The sequence below is a fragment of the Molothrus aeneus genome, chromosome 11 (assembly GCF_037042795.1).
Source record: "Molothrus aeneus isolate 106 chromosome 11, BPBGC_Maene_1.0, whole genome shotgun sequence".
NCBI lineage: Eukaryota > Metazoa > Chordata > Aves > Passeriformes > Icteridae > Molothrus > Molothrus aeneus.
The window spans coordinates 5,291,836-5,309,520 of record NC_089656.1 but is presented as its reverse complement, the minus strand read 5'-3'; the positions used below and the strand labels follow the sequence as shown (position 1 = coordinate 5,309,520).

The 17,685-nt window shown below is 52.8% G+C and overlaps 1 protein-coding gene across 1 annotated transcript in view; it reads right to left on the bottom strand.

The window, feature by feature from the left end:
* Window positions 1-17,685, bottom strand: part of LOC136561426 (hydrocephalus-inducing protein homolog) — a 69,377-nt gene that overhangs the window by 18,660 nt on the left and 33,032 nt on the right. Inside the window, 20 exon segments of the mRNA XM_066557722.1 lie at window positions 1,123-1,256; window positions 1,738-1,923; window positions 2,226-2,354; window positions 2,766-2,890; window positions 4,096-4,269; window positions 4,570-4,734; window positions 5,198-5,408; window positions 5,666-5,905; window positions 6,975-7,079; window positions 7,445-7,636; window positions 7,724-7,845; window positions 8,498-8,634; window positions 9,588-9,721; window positions 10,449-10,639; window positions 11,106-11,283; window positions 12,173-12,301; window positions 13,167-13,376; window positions 14,075-14,276; window positions 16,351-16,696; window positions 17,164-17,296. Of these exon segments, the coding sequence (XP_066413819.1) occupies window positions 1,123-1,256; window positions 1,738-1,923; window positions 2,226-2,354; window positions 2,766-2,890; window positions 4,096-4,269; window positions 4,570-4,734; window positions 5,198-5,408; window positions 5,666-5,905; window positions 6,975-7,079; window positions 7,445-7,636; window positions 7,724-7,845; window positions 8,498-8,634; window positions 9,588-9,721; window positions 10,449-10,639; window positions 11,106-11,283; window positions 12,173-12,301; window positions 13,167-13,376; window positions 14,075-14,276; window positions 16,351-16,696; window positions 17,164-17,296 (3,443 nt within the window).

Genomic DNA, 17,685 nt, shown 5'->3' with positions numbered 1-17,685 from the left:
TTCTCAACCCACAGAGGTTGGGAACATCCCAAGTGAGGCCATTGGTGGAAGGGGACCTCCAGGACCAGCCAAACCTGAACCTTGCCATCATAAGGTCCTGGCTGTGCAAGCTCCCTCTTAAGGCACAGCCAGACACCTCCAGCCCACTGCCAAAGGCTGATCCACCAGCTCTCTGTGCTGATGCCTGAAAATGCTCTTTGTCTCTTGATTTCCCAGTTTAAAGCAGATCACAGATTGCTGACATCTGCATATCTCTCCTACAATTCTCACTCAGCTCATTCAGCACCCCTCAGGGCACAGCCTGCTCCTTAATGAGAATAATCCTATCAGTCAAAAGCAAAGGCTGCAGGAACTCCTCTCCTGCAAGACAGGCTCTTGTCAGCCAGATTTCCTGCAGGAACCCAGCTGTGACCAAGCAAACCGGTGCTCTCTGCCATGAAAGCCATCTGAAACAGCCTCCTCTGTCTCCTCCCCATGAAACCAACTTCAGCCTGGGCTGAAGGAAGTCCTGATACACAGACTTGCTTTAACCAGCCTCCACTCTCAGCTCCACACTTTGCCTGTGTGTCCTGAGCTGGGCTGCCTTGCTGGAGCTGAGCTTCTCCTGGGCTGGCCTACTGCTGCAGCTGAAGGGGAGCCTAAAGGACGTGAGCTTCTGTGGGTGGTGTCCCACCATAAGGAGAAGCCTGGCAGATCAGCATTGCAAGGACTTGCAATGCTGTGGCAGGAGCAGGACCCAAACCAAGGTTTGCTCTGTGCCCCACACCTGCCCATACCACAATCCCACTGTTTTGGTGAAGGGAGATGATCAAGAAGGTGCAACTCAACACCATGGACCTAAAGACACCTCTAGAGGCAGTGCCAAGGCAAGCCCAGAGCCCAGCTCCCTGCAGGCAGCATCTAAGCCAGGAGGGCTCAGCACTCCAATAGAGAAGAAGATCTTCTGTCTCAACAGAAGAAGGTCCTTCCTCTCTTGGGAGCCAGGGAGCTCAGAATGGCCATCCCTGTGCTGCTTCTGGCCTTTGCTATCCAGCACCTCTGAGCTCAGAGTCCTTGGAGCAGGGAAGCCCTCCAGGGACAATAACCCATGGAACAGCAGTAACCCATGGAAGCCTTACTCACTTTTTCCTCCGTATGAGCTTCCTTTCCAGTATTATTTTATCCACTTCTGCTTTCTTCTCCTTAGGGAGGGCATCATACTCATCCTCATCCATTTGTAAGATACATTCTGCTTTCCTCTGCAGAGCTTTCTCTCGCTGCAGTTCTTTAGCACAAAGAGGAGAAACCATGAGTGACTGCAAGCTGACCTGGGTGCTCTGGGTCAGCTGCAAGGATTCACAGCTTTTCCTGACCCAGCCTATCATCCCAGGAGATATTGGGGAGCTCATAGCCCTGCTCCAGAATTCAATCTCCCAAGCTACGGCAGGGCAGTGAGGTCCTGTGCTTTGCCTGGCTTAAGTGCACCAAGGCTGAGGAAAGTTGTTTGTCACTGAGCTACAGCAGCTGGCACTTGTGCTCAAGCTTTAATGTTAGAGATTAAGGTGAGTCTTAAAACCTCAGATCTCCTGCAACTCTGAGATGAGTGCTGGTTACACTGAGGCAAAAGGTGGAAAGATAAAATAAAAACATTTCTTACAAGCTCTGCTGCAAACCCAGGTACACAGATATAAAGTTGAGGGCTTGAGAGAAAAGATTTGAGAGGGATGGAGATATCTCACCTTTCTTCTCTGTTTCAGCTTCCCTCCTCTTTCTTTCAGCTTCCTCCCTGGCTTTCCAAGAAGTATAATCCTCGTGCAGGTTCACCATGAAGATATGACAACGATTCTTGACAGCTTTGAGTACACAGAGTAGAGAAGACTCCAGGCTGCTTGTAAAGAGGCTCTCCAAGCCATCAAAGATTGCTCCCTTGGAGCAGTCTTTACGCTGTGGATAAAGGGAAGAGTAAGTCAGCCATTGCACGCAGGGGGCTCGCAGCTGGACACTAAGCCCAGATGTCCCAGGGCACCAGCTATCCTTGTTCCAAGTGCAGTAGCTAAGAGCAGCTGGGACCTGTCCCTAGGCTCTGCCAGCTAAGGGCAGCTGCAGCTTCCCCCAGGGTTCCCTGCACACAGTCCAGGATCCTCCAGCAGCATGTACAGACCTCCTCCTCCTCCTCCTCTCTGAGTCATACCTCAGTGCCTGTCTCTGCAGAGCAGGAATGTCTCCTTTTCCCCCACCCCACACACCTTCAGCCTCTCACTGAGGATGTCCACCAGCAGCTCCTCGGGCAGCACACAGCTCAAGCAGTTCAGCTCTTCTCCATGACTGCTGATGATGTTCAGCTGCTGGGGTGCAGGAGCAGTGGAAACTGTGAACTGCAATGGGAACCATTGTAAGGAAAAGAAACCACGGTGGAAAGCCCTGAACAACTCCCACTGCTGGGCTTGGAGCTGGGGTTCCTCACTAGTGGAGACTAGAACAGACTAGCAGTGCAGGCTGGGGGCTCCAGGGGATGGTCCTGGAGGGCCCATCCCTTGGCCAGCAGAGACCCGAGCTTGCAAGCCCCAGTGCAGCCTCCCAGCACTTTGCTCACTGCCTGCAGCCACAGTAGCCAGGACTGCACTTTGCTAGAAAACCACTGAGAACCAGAGGAGCTGTCTGCCAGAGCACATTCCCAGCCCAAGTCATGGCCCATGGACCCACAGAGCCTCCACTGTAAGCAGCCCCTGCCCATCTCAAAGACAATGCAAAGGTCCCAGGCATCAACCAGGGCAGATCATGTTTACCTTGATGTCCTTTTTGTCCAGTTTGCTGGCTGAGTCCTTCTTTTGTGCTGGAGGGGTCTTGTCTTTGACATTCTTGTCGATTTTTTCCCCAGAGGCTCGTTTATTCTTGGTCTGAGACTTTTTATCTGTACAGGGGACAGATGGTTTAGGGGGGCTTTGTAAAGCAAGCAGGCACCTTTGACTGCAATGGGCACAGCCTTGGGAAGGAACATGGCAGCACTGGCAGCACTGTTTCCCAGAAGCAGCTCCTTCCCTGCTTCTCTTACCAGCATGGTAAAGCACACCATCCCATACTTGATTTTAAAGCCAGCACTACGTCCCTCCTAACAACTGTGCATGCAGGTGATGCTGCTCACACAGCAGTTCCCCTGCAGATCAAGCCAGAGATTTGTCCTCCAGGAGCATTGTTCCCATACACTGCACCCATCCTGCATTCCCATGTGGAGACCTGCAGCCCTGCCTCACTTGCATCACCCATCTCCATTGAAGCTAAATCCTCCTTGTGGGAAAAGCCCAGCTGGGACCCAGACTCTTCTTCCTTCCACCAGCTCCCAGCCCAGCCAGGTTCAAAACTGAGCACTGCAAAACTTCCCCCTGCACCGAGCCAGGTCTGGCCTCACCCTGCAGTGCTCAGGGCACCAACTGCCCAGGAAGTTTCATAAATGTCTCCAGTCTCACATGGAGAACAGCCCAACGAGCTGTGTAACCTGACAGTGGCCATAGGTAACTCTCTGGAGAAAAGAGCTCATCTGGAGCATGTCTCTCATTGGAAATTCCTCTGGGAGGCTGACCTTCCCTTCCTCTCATTTGTGAGTTTACACTCACAGTCCTCTTGTGCTTAATGAGTCACTTCAGAAGGCTTTTTCCTTGCTCAGGTGGGCAGCAGTTCTGCCTGCTGCCCCATAAGGAGAAGGCTCAATTCAGCTTTGAGGAAATATAAAATAGTTGGGAAAGAGACAGGCATGTTTTAACATCCCTAGATGAGCTCTTTTCTCCAGAGAGTTACCTATGGCCACTGTCAGGTTACACAGCTCGTTGGGCTGTTCTCCATGTGAGACTTGAGACTTTTATGAAACTTCCTGGGCAGTTGGTAGCCCTAGAAAACTGAACACGTGCCAAGAATAGCAGCAAAGGGGGCTACAAAAGAACCTTTTACTGAGCCCTTAAAATTGATTTCATTTTTTTTTGGCAAGCCAGTGATGCACTTCACCCATGTTCCCTAAGAGAAACCCAGGGACTGAAAAACTGCTGCTCTGAGTAAGCAGAAGTGGACAGTGGTGGTGGGTTTCTCAAGCACTGGCTCTGGGTCCTTACCAGCATTTCTCCTTACCAGCATCACCTTCGTCTTTGCCTTCCAGCTCCATGGCAGCCTGGGTGCAGAGCTCCCGGGCACGGAGCCCCGCTGGGCTCCCGTCCTTGGCCATGGCCTCTTTCACCACGGTGTCAATGGACACGTAAGCAGCGTCGTAATACTGACACAGGCCTGCTGCTATCTCTGTCTTTCCTGAGAGAGAGAGGAGGGCTGCTTGGTGACACTGGCACAGGAGGCACTACAGGGACAGGCCCTGGAAAAACCTCCAACAAGATTTCAAAGTTAAAAGGACAGTGGGAAAGCAGGTGTCCCTCCAGGGCAGGCCATGAGGGAGGCAGCTGCAGTGTGGATACAAGCTCTGAATTCTAGAGCCAAGAGGATCATCTCCACCTCCTGTTCAGCTGAGGACTTTGCCTTAAGCACCATGGCCCACCAGGATGTGTTCCTCCTGCTTGCCCCTCTCCCCGCAGCCCTGGGCTGCAGCTCACGTACCTGCCCGGGGTGGCCCATGGATGATGACAACCATCCCTCCTTGGTGGGGCTGCGCTTCGCAGGAGGACGGGGCAATGCCCAGGTGGCGCACGACAGCCCGAGAGACAGGATTCCCAGTCTCTTTCAGCAGGGACTCAGGAGTGAGTAGGACAGTCCTGTGGTATGCTACAGTGCAAAACCGGGGGAAAAGTCAGCCTCCTGCCTACATTTGATCCTCACCATCCTCCCCATCTCCTCAGATCCCAGGAAAGGAGACTCGGTGAAAGCAAGATGAGATTGTTCTTTTGTTGCTAGGAAGGTGCAAATATAAAAGAGCCAGTGATATTAGACCTGGTCCTACTGGCTGAGGAACTCATCCAGCCCTAGTCTTTGTGGCTAAGGGACACAAGGAAATATCCTGATTATTTTCCCAGTCTATGGCAGGCAGATAGGAGCTTGCTTTGGCTACGCTCAGGGTTGGTAGAGGATGCCACAGCCCTTCAGCCAAGAGCTCCTCCACCAAGCTGGGGAACAGGCAGCTGCTAAAAGAATGGGCTTTCCCTGGAGAGCAAGGTGACAGAGAGTTCAGGGTGTATGGGCTGGACCACAGGCAAAACAGACACCACCAAACCCTCACTGTTTTTCTGACCTGTTGCTGCCTTGCCCATGGCCTTGGCCTTGGCCTCAGACTCAGCCCTGGCCTTGGCTTCTGCCATGGGCTTGAGCTCTGCCTGTTGAGCCTTTGGCCTCATCTGTGCTTCGTGGTCCTGCAGCACCTCTGGAGGCAGTGTCTCACCCATGGCACGTGGAGGCATAAAAAAGCTCTTTTGGTACTCAGACCCCACTGCCATCCGCAGGATCTGTGTGTGGAGGGAAGAGAAGCCATATGCAAGATTCCTTTTCTTGCCTTTCATCACACAGACTCAATCAACCCATTTTCTGTCTCCTCCCTTCCTCCCAATAACACAAACTATTTAGTTTAGGTCCTCCCACAGCATGTCAGCAGAGCTGGCTTTGCCCTGGGGATTGCCTCCATCTCCCTGGCACAAGCCTGGGAATGCTGGAGTGCTGTGAAGCTTGGGCAGTGTGTCCATGGGGACCAGACCTGCCTTCTCACCTTCTCCTCCTCAAGGTACTGCTCATCAAAATCCAGTGAATAAAACTCAATGGGGAAGTTGCATGGGTTCTTCACCACCACTGTGGCCTCCACCCCATTGCTGTCTACCAGCATCCATCCCATCTTTAGTGCTGGGGGTCTGAACTCCAACCGTGGCTCCAGACCTTGTCCTGAGAGGTGCAGCTTTAAGCGACTGCTGCTCCCACGAATTATAAACTCCAGCTCATTCTCGTAAGACCTCTGAAAAGAGGAAAGTGCAGAAAACTCATCCATGAAGTCCCAGGTGACAGGACCCGAAATACAACAATGCTTGCTCCAAGGTCAGGGTGTTATCAGTCCCTCCAAGGTGAATGGAAACCAGATATTTACTTATGCTAGGGACTAGAGCATCTGTAGTAGTCTGGGTCTAAATAACTGGGATGAATGCTGGTGTGCACTGTAACTGGGTATTTGGGAATCAGATGGATGTATGTACAATGGACTGTCAGACATTTTCACCAAGTCATGCAGGAGTGCAGTGCTCATGGGAAGGGCCCTCAGGGTTACAGTGTCCAGACACAGTCCTGGCACTGCTGCATCAGGCAAACACCAGCTCCAGGAGAGAGGCAAATGAGCTCTCACTGGCAAGAAACAAGGGTCATCTTCTCTGCTTAGTGTCTGGCTCTGGTCCAAGCCAGACACAAGATGGTTACATTTCTTGAGCAATTAAAAGATCCCTGGGACTGTGTGTGGCACAGAAGCACTTGTGGCCATGCTGGTACACACTGCCAGTTTCCGAGACCCAGCAGCCACAGGCAAACCACTTTTGGGAATGCTTTGTCCTTTAAGCTGAATCCCCAGCTGCACAGGAATGTGCAGGCAGGCCAGAGCCCCAGGGACTGCTGGCAGCACCCCACTACAGGTGACCGTCCTGCCGTGCCCAGGAAGGTGGGTGGTGGCTGTTTGGTCTGTCAGTCCTGCAGCAGGATGAGCCATTCCAGGATTATCCTCTGTGAGTGGGCAGCTGCTCTGCACTGAGTGTCACAGCTGCAAATACAGCCAGGCAAGGGGGAGGCTGAGGGGAGTTGGGCACATCCCCCCCATGTGCCAAGAGGCAGCCTCAGAGCCCTGGTGCTCTCTGTGCAAGCTCCCTGTGGGCATTTCAAAGCACATCTCACACGAGTGCTCTGTGGGGTGAACTGAGCCACGCAGAGTATGGGGCTTGCAGAAAGCTCCCTGTGAAGGCAGAGCTCCTACCACACTCTCTGCACCAGGCCCTCATTTCCAGACAGCCCTGACAGCCTCCTGGGCTGACACCCGCCAGTCTCACCTCCTCCTCGGGTGTAAACTGGATTTGCAAGTTCTGCCACTTCCCTGGATCAAGGGTTCCTTTGGAGGGCGTCACGTCAAAGGGACAGGGCTCCTGTTGATTCTTCTGGGCACAGAAACCAATCATGTGAGTTCTCCTTGTGTTCTGAGACACTGACACGGAGCTGAGAGCACCCACAGCCAAACCAAGTGTGGCCCCAAAGCCCAGAGCTGGAGGGAAGCCCTGGAGACAGGGCAGGCAGATAGGGAACTACTGTCCTCAGAGGAGGAAGAGGAATGGGTGAAGATGGCGGCAAAGCAAAGCATCAGCTAATGGAACAGGTTGAGGCAAACCAGCCTTGATCTAGACCCTCAGAACTTTCCTCAAACACACTGTAGACCCAAGTGCTCAGGCAGCCACAGGAGCAGAAAGAGCAAGAGTCACAAAGAAAACCCAACCAAGTTCCGTGTTCAATGTCGCCTGTGCTTTACCTTCAGAGCAGGCTTGTTGGAAGCAATGAACCATTTGCAGGGTACTCGGAACCAGTTGAAGAGTCGGATGGTCTCAACCTGGCACTGCCCAACAAGGATGTCAGAGAACTGCAGTCTGTTCTTGGTGAGGGTGAGTGACATTTCAAACACAGTGGCACGGATGCGGATGCTGTACATAGGGCCTTTTGTCACCTGGAGAAGGACAGAGGATTCAGCAGAGGGTGTGGGTGACATCTGCTGCTGTGCCCAGCCTGCTGCCTGCCCCAAGAGCTGTGGTACCTCTATGGGCAGCAGCACTTCCACATCACCATATGGCTTGTGGGCACTTTCAAAGCACACGTCAAAGTCCACGCTGTTGTTGGGGGGCAGACAAATCATCTGGTCCAGGCCCACGCTGAAACCTTGAACAGATGAACACAAAGCAGCTGAGATAGACACAAAACACAAAATGTGTACAAGCACGTTAAGGCCTTACAGGTGTCCTGGCTGAGAGGTCTGGCAAAAGCCCCACGCTGTGCTGTGACCTGGACAAAACTTAAGAGTGCACCTGAACACCCTTCAGACACAGTGAGCCACTGTGTGATGGAAGGGCAGCCTTGCCTCAAGGCCTCTTTGCCTCAAGGCCTCTTTTGGAAACCTCTTTTGATCCACCAGAGGATCTCACAGGCTGCTTCCTCAATAAAGACTGAATACAAGTGCTGTGACAGTGTGAACTCCAAACAAAGCACTTCCAAAACACAGCAGACCCCACTGGTTGACAAAACAAGCCCACAGAGTGCCCAAAGAAACTTGCTGCTCGTGGGAGCCAAGGGGGGAAGATGCTGACAGGTGACCAGGGTGATGAGTCCATTGGCCCCTGCACTGAAGCGTTGGGGCAGTCGCAGGCAGGCCAGGTCCCTGGGCATGGCTGGCCAGGAGAGCTCTGCCTCTAAAGCTCCCAGCAAGGGCACTGAGAAGAAAAAGCTCAGAAACCTCCCCAGGTTCAGGGGCTTAAGCTAATCTGTCTGAGACACCTCCTTCAAGGCCACAGGAAGTGTCTCCAGCACTGCTTACCTGTGTCCTGCAGGACAGATACATCGACCTTGAAGGACACATGGATCTGCCCAGGGTTGGTGATCTTCAGAGAGCATGTCTCAGTGTAACCCCTAAGGACAGGGCCCATGTCCAGGACATACTCGAGCAGCTCAGCTCTGCAAGGAATAAGGACAGTCCTTAAACCACAGCCTGGCTACACATCCGAGTGGATGGAGGATACAAATAAAGTGGCTATTTCTTTATTCACTGCTGTAAAAACTCAGCTCAAGCCCATGAAACCCATAGCCTGACCACCTGGCAATGACTTTGGGAAGTCAGGAGGAGTGCAGGCCCTAGGTTTGATCAGCTACTAATGGTACCTGAAAATAAAATTAGTTTAAAATGGACACTGGCCACAGCTCGTCTGCCATGAAAAGCCAGTCTAGGTGAGTCCACTGGGCCTCCACTGCTCTCAGTGGAACTGCCTAGCCTGGTGTACAGCCTGAGCCTGAAATTGCTTTGGGGTCTAGGAATAAGGTTTGCCTGCACAGGAAATCTTCATTGCTCTACAACCAGACCACATGAGCTGCTCTGCAGAGCATCTTCTTCCTGAATTGAAGCCTCCCGTGCTTGTGCTGCATCATGATGGTGCAAAGGGACGGGCCATGTCACCTGCCCTGCCACCCCACCAGGATTCAAACCATCTGATGTTGGGTTTTAAAGGGTTTGCTGACATGTGCAGCTCCCTTCTCCTTTTGTTCAGTGTCACAGCTGCACAGCTGTTAGTTGGAAGCAAGACTTCAGCTGGGAGTTGTCTCCTTCAGAGCTAGGCAGCAGGGACAGAATCTATGCTGTCTGGAAGGGCCTGAAGGTCTGCACTGGGTCCCCCAGCTCTAGGGACAGAACCCCACAGCTGTGGGGAGCTGAGCAGTCCAAAGCTCAGCGTGGTGCTGGGGAAGGGAGGACACTCCACTGCTCACAGGCAGCGTGTCACAGCCACCAGGACCAGACCCTTTCTGAAGTCCAGGCTGTTCCCAGCTCTGCAGAAACAGGGAGCTCTCAGGAGAAGGGGACATGGCTGGGTGTTCCCAAGGGGCACCTGGAGATGGGGATGGGAGTCCCTCCTCACTTGGCAAGACTCTGGCACAGCTCCTTGTCAGGGAACCTGCTCTTCAGGGGATGGGTCGGAAGAATTTGCTGCAGCTCTACAAAAGGTTTCTCCATCAGCATCCTCATCATCTTTATCTGCAGCTGAGAGTCTGACTGAAGAAAGGGAAGACAGTGGCTGGTTAGCAAAGGTCCTTCCCAAAGCCCAGCTTGCACCTGAGAAAGGATCCCACCCCACTCTTGTTGGGAGGGGGTGTGGGGTCCTCCTGTCTGGCTGCTCAGTGCCTGTGACACCTCCTGCTCTCTTAGCCAGGACCTCATCTCCAGGGAAGTAACTCCAGCATCTTTGCCTGCCCAGACACTGTCAGCAAAGCTGATCTGGCCAGGCAGACAGACAAGCCAGGAACCTTCCAGAGCTCCAGATACTTGTCTGCCCCCAGCCTGTACCAAGGCAGCTTGGACAGCAGCTGTCTTGAAAGGGAACTGGGACCAAGCTGGTGCCTCTTGGAGATGAGCACCTCCAGCACAGCCCCAGGGCACAATCAGGCAGCTGCTGGTAAGGGCTGTAAATCTGGCAGGGCTTGGGTTGGGAACAATGAACTCCCCAGCAATGACCTGCATCTCCCTCAAAGCACCATCAACTCCATCCCTGGAGCATGGCCTTCAGGATCTCTCCCTGGGGTAGCCAGGAAGCTGCTGCAGCCCCAGAAGAGACATGACCAGCGGGGCAGCCCTAGGGGCAATGCTGAGGTGACACAAGGTTGTCAGTGGGCAGGGAGGTCCCAAGGGTCATCAGGGCACCAGGAAGCTGCTGTGGGCTGCAAGGGGCTCAGGTGACATGGAGAGGGTGGCCTGTGCCAAACGGGGCTGCAGCTGTTCTTACTACAGTGCCAGAGGCAAGCACGCTGGGCTGCAGGTCCTGAGTCTTTGGGTTCTGAGTCTTCAAGGTCTGAGACTTCAAGGTCTCAATCTTTGGGCTCTGAGGCTTCTTCAGAACAACTGATTTATAGCTGGGATCGTATATTTGCCGGCGTTTTATGAGCCGTTTCAGTGTCTTCTCATATTTTTCATTTCCTGAAGAAAGAAAACATCCACAAAGAGAAGTGTGAGCAAAGTGCCAGTCCCATTGAAGCTGGGAAGTCCCTGCCTCCCAACATTGGTTTCTACCAGAAAGAAATCCCTCAAGCCATCTATGGAAAGTGGATGCTGCTGTTCCTCTCTGAATCTCATCCCCTGCAATGTCACACAGATCCAACCCTGCCAGAAGCCCTGCCAGCCTCTCTTACAGCTTTCCCAAGCCTTTCACTCTAGCCATTGTCCTTCAGGGATGAGGATGGCAGGCTCTGCAGGTTGGCTCCTGGGACAAAGTCCACATGGCATCCTCTGCTCAAGACTCATGAAGCAACCAGGGGGCTTGACTTGGTCTGGGAGTCCTGCAACCCTCCAGGCTCGGTGGAGGTTGGCATGAGCTGCCCTCAGGGCCTATGGTAGGGAACAAAACCAGAAGGGCCTTTCCTGAGGGCAGACAGGCAGTGCCCACCTCTGATGCTCCAGGGCAGGTCCAGACTGATCATGGGAAAGGATGCTTCTCCTTTCAGGCAGATATTTTCTGGTTGCAGGTCACCCACTTTAAGCTGGTAAGTCCTGCTGAAGGCTCCTGGTAATCCTGGCATGTAAGAGAATTTCAGCACTTGCGTCTCACCGGCTGCAAGGGAACCCTGCAGGGATGGGAGAAGAGGGAGGGAATGCATCAGAGTGTTTGATGGGGGATGGCTCAGGGGACAGACAGGCTGAGGAGACAGGTTCTCATCTAGAAGAAACCATCAGACCACATCACCTTCATGATAAATATATTACAGTATTGGCTTTCACAATTGTTAGAGTAGATACTATGTGTTTTATAATGATGACTTTTGTAAAAGAAGTTTTGCTAAAGTTTAGGGTTCTTTTAATGAGAATGTTATGTTTGATACCAACGTTGGTGAAGAGTTGTTGCAATATTAACATTTAACCAATGAAGGAATGGAAACCTGTTGAATGTGTTGAAAAGTTACAAATGACCAGGACTGGGACAACTGCACTTGCTCCATCTGCTGAGCAGGAGCCGACACAGCGCCTCAGGGCTCTCACGGTGACGCTCTGTCCCTGTCCTGTGTTACTCTCTCTGTTTCTCATTTTCTCTCTTTTCTGTCCCCCCTCTGGTCGGGACCATGCCATTTCTTTATCAACAAACAGTTTTCAGATACACTACTTGCTGGGTTTGTGCCTTATTTTCCTCTGAGAAATCTATCAAAAAGAATTCTCCTCTGCTCCCCTTACAGCAGGACAGGACAGTGACCCATGCTCCTGTGCCTCCCGCCGGTGTCTGCCTCTGACAGCAGAGCCACCCACCAGCCAAGGCCGTGGGGGAGTCTGTCAGGAGAGCACTTGTTTGACCTTCTCTGGCCCCAGCAGAAATTGCTTACAGCCCTGTCTCTCTCATGGCTGGGTTTGGGGTTTTCCCCTCTGACTTTTTTCCCCCTTCCCCACCTCCCCCCCTTTTTTTCTCTTTAACACTCTCCTGGGCCACCTGACACAGGGCTGGGCTCAGTCACTTGTGCTACTTACAGTGGTGGGGTTGACCAGAAACACACCAGGCAGACACTTGTCTGCAGGGCTAGGCTTTAGCACCCACTTGAATTCAATCTTGCCACCGTTCACCAGGGTGACCTTGCTGTGATGAATTTCATTAAACATCTGGAGAGAAGGCACAGGAGAGGGAAGTTACAGACCCAGGCCTGCTGCTGGGAATCTCCTTCCTCCCTCCTGGGCTTGAAAGCAGACACATCATGGGAGCAGGGACCAGGGAGGAGATAGGGGCACTTGGGAACCTGGGGAACCCCCAGGCCCAGGGCACCTGCACAGCACCAGGGAGCTCTGGCAGCACACAGAGCTGTGGTAACAACCATGTGAGGGCCAGCAATAAATGAACCAGGGCACACAGGCCCTCTGCCCTCTGAGGGGTCACCAACAGCCAGGAGAAACAGAGACAGCACTGAGGCGTTCCAGGAGAAAAGGCACCTGCATGCAAGTATTGGCAAGCAACATAGATGCAACAAGGGAGTCACCTGGGGCAACACAGACAGGGCCAGCAGCTGGAAATATCTGTGGGCTTTTGACTGGAAAAGAGTGAAGTGGGGATTATTCTGGGACAGTCTCTCCAACTGTAGTGACTGGAAGCCCAACTTCTTCCCTTGATTATTGTGTGGATTAAGCAAGAGCTTTAGACAAGAGCATCTCCTTGGAGGTCAGGCTTTAGGTGTGGATCAGCAGAGAGATGTCTCAGGGACACACCCCTCAGAGCACCCCCACTGGGACCCTGCCTGCCCCAGAGGCAGTGTTAGGTACCCTGAAAAAGAGGCATTCCCAGCATTGTGGAGAGGGTTGGAGATGGCCATTTTAGAGCAGCTTGGATGCCAGATGTGTCCCTCAAAGGTTGGGCTTCCAAGCCCCAGAGCCAACAAAGGGGCTGGGAAGGGAAGGGAGCCCTGGAGCGAGGTGGGCAGGAACCTGCTGGCCGTGGTGCCAAGGCAAGGAGCTGTGCCAGGGATGTGTGTGGTACCTGTAAGCCACAGTTGATCTCCTGGGGCCTCACGAGGTAGCTGAAATGTGAGATCTCCCCGGTCACCAGCACCTCGTAGGTGGGGCCTCCCTCCACGTGGCACAGCGCCGTGACATCGGAGATGGTGTTGAGGTGGCCAGAGAAGGTGAAGGAGACCTGCTGGCTCTCACCTGGCTGCAGCACACCTGACATTGGCAGGATACTGAAAGCCTGGATGGAAGACAGGAGAGATTGAGCTGTTGAGCACGGCAATGGATGCAGAAGAGCATCTTGGAGCAAAGTGCAGCTGTACCTGGAGGGGCCTACTCCCCAAACACTGCCAGAATCACCCTCACCTCATCCTGCATCCATGCCACTGACCAGTGCAGGGACCATGGGGAAAATCTTCTCCCACACTCACAGATCAATGCATTAATTAGTACATTACGTGAAAGTGAACTGGGATGTCTCCTGGCAGTAGAAATTCTCTCTGATGCACAACTTGCCTTTAAAAAGCATTTCTTACTGCTTTTAGAAAAGGAGGAGGCTCAGAGTGAGAGCTCTCGGAGCTGAGCGCAGGACTCCAGCCCAGCTCATCTGACTCCTGAGGCTCTTCCCCTCTCTCTGATTTAAATGCTGCTTTCTCAAGGTGCTACAGCAAAAGCTCCTGCAAAAGTTTCCTATGGACCACCTGAGGAGTTCCAGGGGGAGCAGTGCCCTCCATAGGTGCTGCAAAGTGTCCTTGGGCAGCCCTACAACATGTCCTGCATGGCCTCTCCAACTACCAGTTGCTTCAGCAGCACTTTGTGATGGGCCTGCAGGGATGGGCGGCCCCTCTGTGGCCAATGCTGAGGGCCACCAGTGGCACTGGGAGCTCCAGCCCTGCTTGCCACACTGACAATGTGCAAGTGAGACAGATTCCCTCTTACCTCCTCTGCTTTGAGGGAAGTCTGCGTTTCGTCCACGGAGATGCTGAATCCCTCAAACCCTACTTGGAGGCGAGGGTATTCAGGAAGTTGATCTGATTGCACCTGAAAAAGAAGCCATTTTCTATGCTGGGAGGAAGAGACAGCCACTTTGCAAAGTCTCCGTTTGTAAGACAGCTCCAGGGCCAGCAGTGCAATAGCAGCTCTGGGTGAAAGCAGAGCCCTGCAAACTTGGAGTCTGGCTGCCTTGGGAAGAGGCTCCATGGAGATCAGGACTCATCCCAGCTTGCTCTGGGAAGGAAGCTGGAGGCCTTACCATGATGATGCAGATAAAAGCCTCATCTTTCATTGTGAAGGCAAAAAATCCCACACTCAACACAGGTCTGTAGGATCTGAGTGAGCTTCTCCAAGGAAAACTCTCCTATTTCTCCCTCCCACACAGCCCACGTCCAGCCACTGGCCCTGCTGCCCAGCCCACTGTCAGGGCACCGGACAGCAGGGCAGCAAAAAGGGAGGTCAGCACGAGCATGACTTGGTGGTGGCAGGCTGGGGAGGAAACACAAGCAGTAGATGTACAAGAAAATCTACCTTGTTTCTTAAAGATTGGGTAAAATCCTGCATTGTTCTCAGCATTCTGGCTGTGTCCTCATATCTCATCTTGAAGTGTCTCCATCGAGTTACTGGGTGAACCAAATAGGTTGCCTTCCCCTTTGGTGGTTGGGGTGTGAATTTAGGTGGGTAAAGCTCATGTCTGGAAAATAGGATAACTATGAACAGGGATCTGCAGGGGAGGGAGGGACCGCTGCACGAGCAGCTCCTGGTCAGGATGCAACCCCTGGGTGGGTGCTGGCACGTTGAACTGAGAAATGGTTTGATCCAGCCCTTCCCAATCCAGGCTGGAGCAGGTCTGTTCTAACGGCAGCCCAGGGATAACACTGAGGTGCTGCAGCAGCTGCAACTGCTTGCATTGAGCAACTACAGAGGACAGGGATTAACACTTTGTGGGGATGCAAAAAGCACAGTGGGAGAGAAAAAGACAGAGAAGGCAAGCAAAAGGTGAGATCTGAGGCACTGAGGGGCAGAGCCAGCCACTGATGAGCCAGCACAGCCGCCCCAGTGCTCAATGCCAGAAACTCTGCAGCTCCACCAGGTATTTATCAGGAATGTTTCCCTGACACTGGTGGGGGGTTGGTTGACATTTTCCAACCCTCCCAGGTGACTCAGGTCACATTCCCCATTTTAAATTAAAGCAGGTGCTCAGGGTAACTCTGCTTGTGTTTCTAATGCCATGTGAGGGACACAGTCAAACTGTGCCTGCCTGTCACCCTGCTGAGTTGCAAGTGCTCCCCACAGTCAAACACCACCTGGATGCTCCGTTCCCAGACAGGCATTCAGGGCCTGTAATGACCTGCTCCCCAAAGAATCACTGTCTTCAGCTTTGTAGCTTGTTATCTAAGGCTGGGTTTCATTTCTGGCTCTCTCATCATAACCCCCAAGAGATCCCTAATCATTTACTCCACTGTCTTTAGTTTTTATGAATGGTTTGAGGCAACTTCCCAGGACCATGGTGCCCAGACAATGACATTTTTCACTCTAAAGTAGAAACTCTCTGGGAGACAGGGATAGGAGATGATGTGATGAACAAGCCCTGCTGACAAGCAATTCAGAACTCATAAGGGACATGTTGCAGGGTGGAAAAGTCAAAATGAGTAATAAGTGACACCAAAAAATGGAAGTGAAGACTCCAAGGTGTCCACTGAAAGCTGACCCCTGGGAAAGAAATCGTCCTGGCACTAAAGGAGTTGTCTCAGCAAAGAAGGAAAGGGAAGGTAACAAGATGTTCAGCATCAGCCCTGGTGCTAAGTGGCTCTTTCTCTGCTTTTGGGACTTTCTGGGCATCCTCCAGCACAATGCAAGGGAGGAAGGCAAGGAGCAGAGAGCAGCTCCTGCAGAGAGGACCCATCCCAAAGCAGAGGGGCCAGAAGGGCCTTCAGCAGAACTGTGGGAGCTGGGACTAGGAGCCCTTCATCAAGGTGGACATGGTCTCAGGCCACAGAGGTCTGAGAAAGCAGCTTTCACCCCAGCTTTCCTTCCCAGGGGAAACCACTGTGGGGGCTGTGCAGCACCAAAGTGGTGGAAAACCTATTCCCTGAGCATCCAGCCTGAGCACAGCTGCTCAGTGCCATTTGTCAGATGCCAGGCAAACAGCTTTGCTCTTGGCCAAGTACAAACAGGACACAGCAAGAAGAGCTTCAAGGGGAGGGCAAAGGTGCACATACCTAAACCTGGTCACCTTGCTGTCGGAACGGAATGACCAGCGGTACTGGACGGGCAGTGGGCTGCAGTTGGTCATCTCCAGGGAACGCACTTCTTCCGTGTCAGGCCTGATGAAGCCAAACTCCACGGAGCTGGGCTGCATTTGGAGATTTGGGAAGTGAACTTCTCCCTCAAGGCTGATACGCTCCACAAAAGGATGGCCCCTGACCATGTCTATCTTCAGAACCTTCTCTTTTCTCCAGCTCTTAAAATCCAGTTCATAAGCTGGGTCAAACACGATGTAGAGATGACAGGTCTCCCCTACATCCACTCTCACAGGCTGCAAGGAGATGAGCAGTAATTAATCACCTGTGGGATGATGTCCCAAGGTCTGACAGCATGAAACAGTAAATGCTCCAAGTGACCCCAGCACGGGCTTCTCAGTTCATGGTTCATCTCTCTACAGCAGGGGTCTGGCTGCAGGCACCACAGGCCAGTCCAGGATCCCTCAGGCTCCCGTTTCTGTGCTCAGCCCCAGTACAAGGGGGTGGCTGCTGGAGAGCTGGCATGGCTTTCCAGGAGACACCTTCCCTGCATGGCTTGCCCAGACCCAGCTGCCTGCTCCCCTCTCCCTGTGCCTTAAAGCCAGGATGGATCTACTCAATTCAGATAAGATTTTGATTCCTTCAGCAGCTTTGCTGATGCAGCTCAGGCCAGCCCACTGCTGATGCTACAGAATAAACTTCTTGACTCAAGGAGCTCCCAACAGAAAGGCACCACCACATCCCTCCTCTTCAGACCCCACTGGAGGAGGCCAGGGCTGCTCACCTGGCCACCTGGGAGGGGCTGCTGCTCCTTATCACAGACCAGGAATGGCTGCTCCAAGTGCAGCATGAGGTCCAGTGGCAGCAGGCAGGTGTTTTTTAAAGACAAAGGCTGGTACTGCAGTGTCAGGACATCACTGGGTTTCTATGGAAACAGGAGACAAGGAAAAACAGCCTCAACTAGAAACAGACCTCCTTCTGCTTCTGCTGCAGCTCACATTTTTCAGCCTCACGAGTGCATACATTTCTGTTTACTCTTTCTATTTGTTTCTACCCTTCCAGGAGGTTTCTCTTGACAGCAGATGCTTTTCATGTTTAGAAACCACAGCATCCTCTGGAGGACAGGGAAAACTCCCAAGTACAGATGAGGGAATAGGCCCCTGAGAGGAGGTGGCTGCTTGACCTAAGATCTAAAGCAGAAAGTGAATCCAGGCCATTTGTCTCCAGTTTTGTCTCTCTATTGGGCAGAACAGCACTAGAGGATCTTCACTCACATACAGTCATTTCTCACAACCTTCCTGGCTCTAGCAGCCT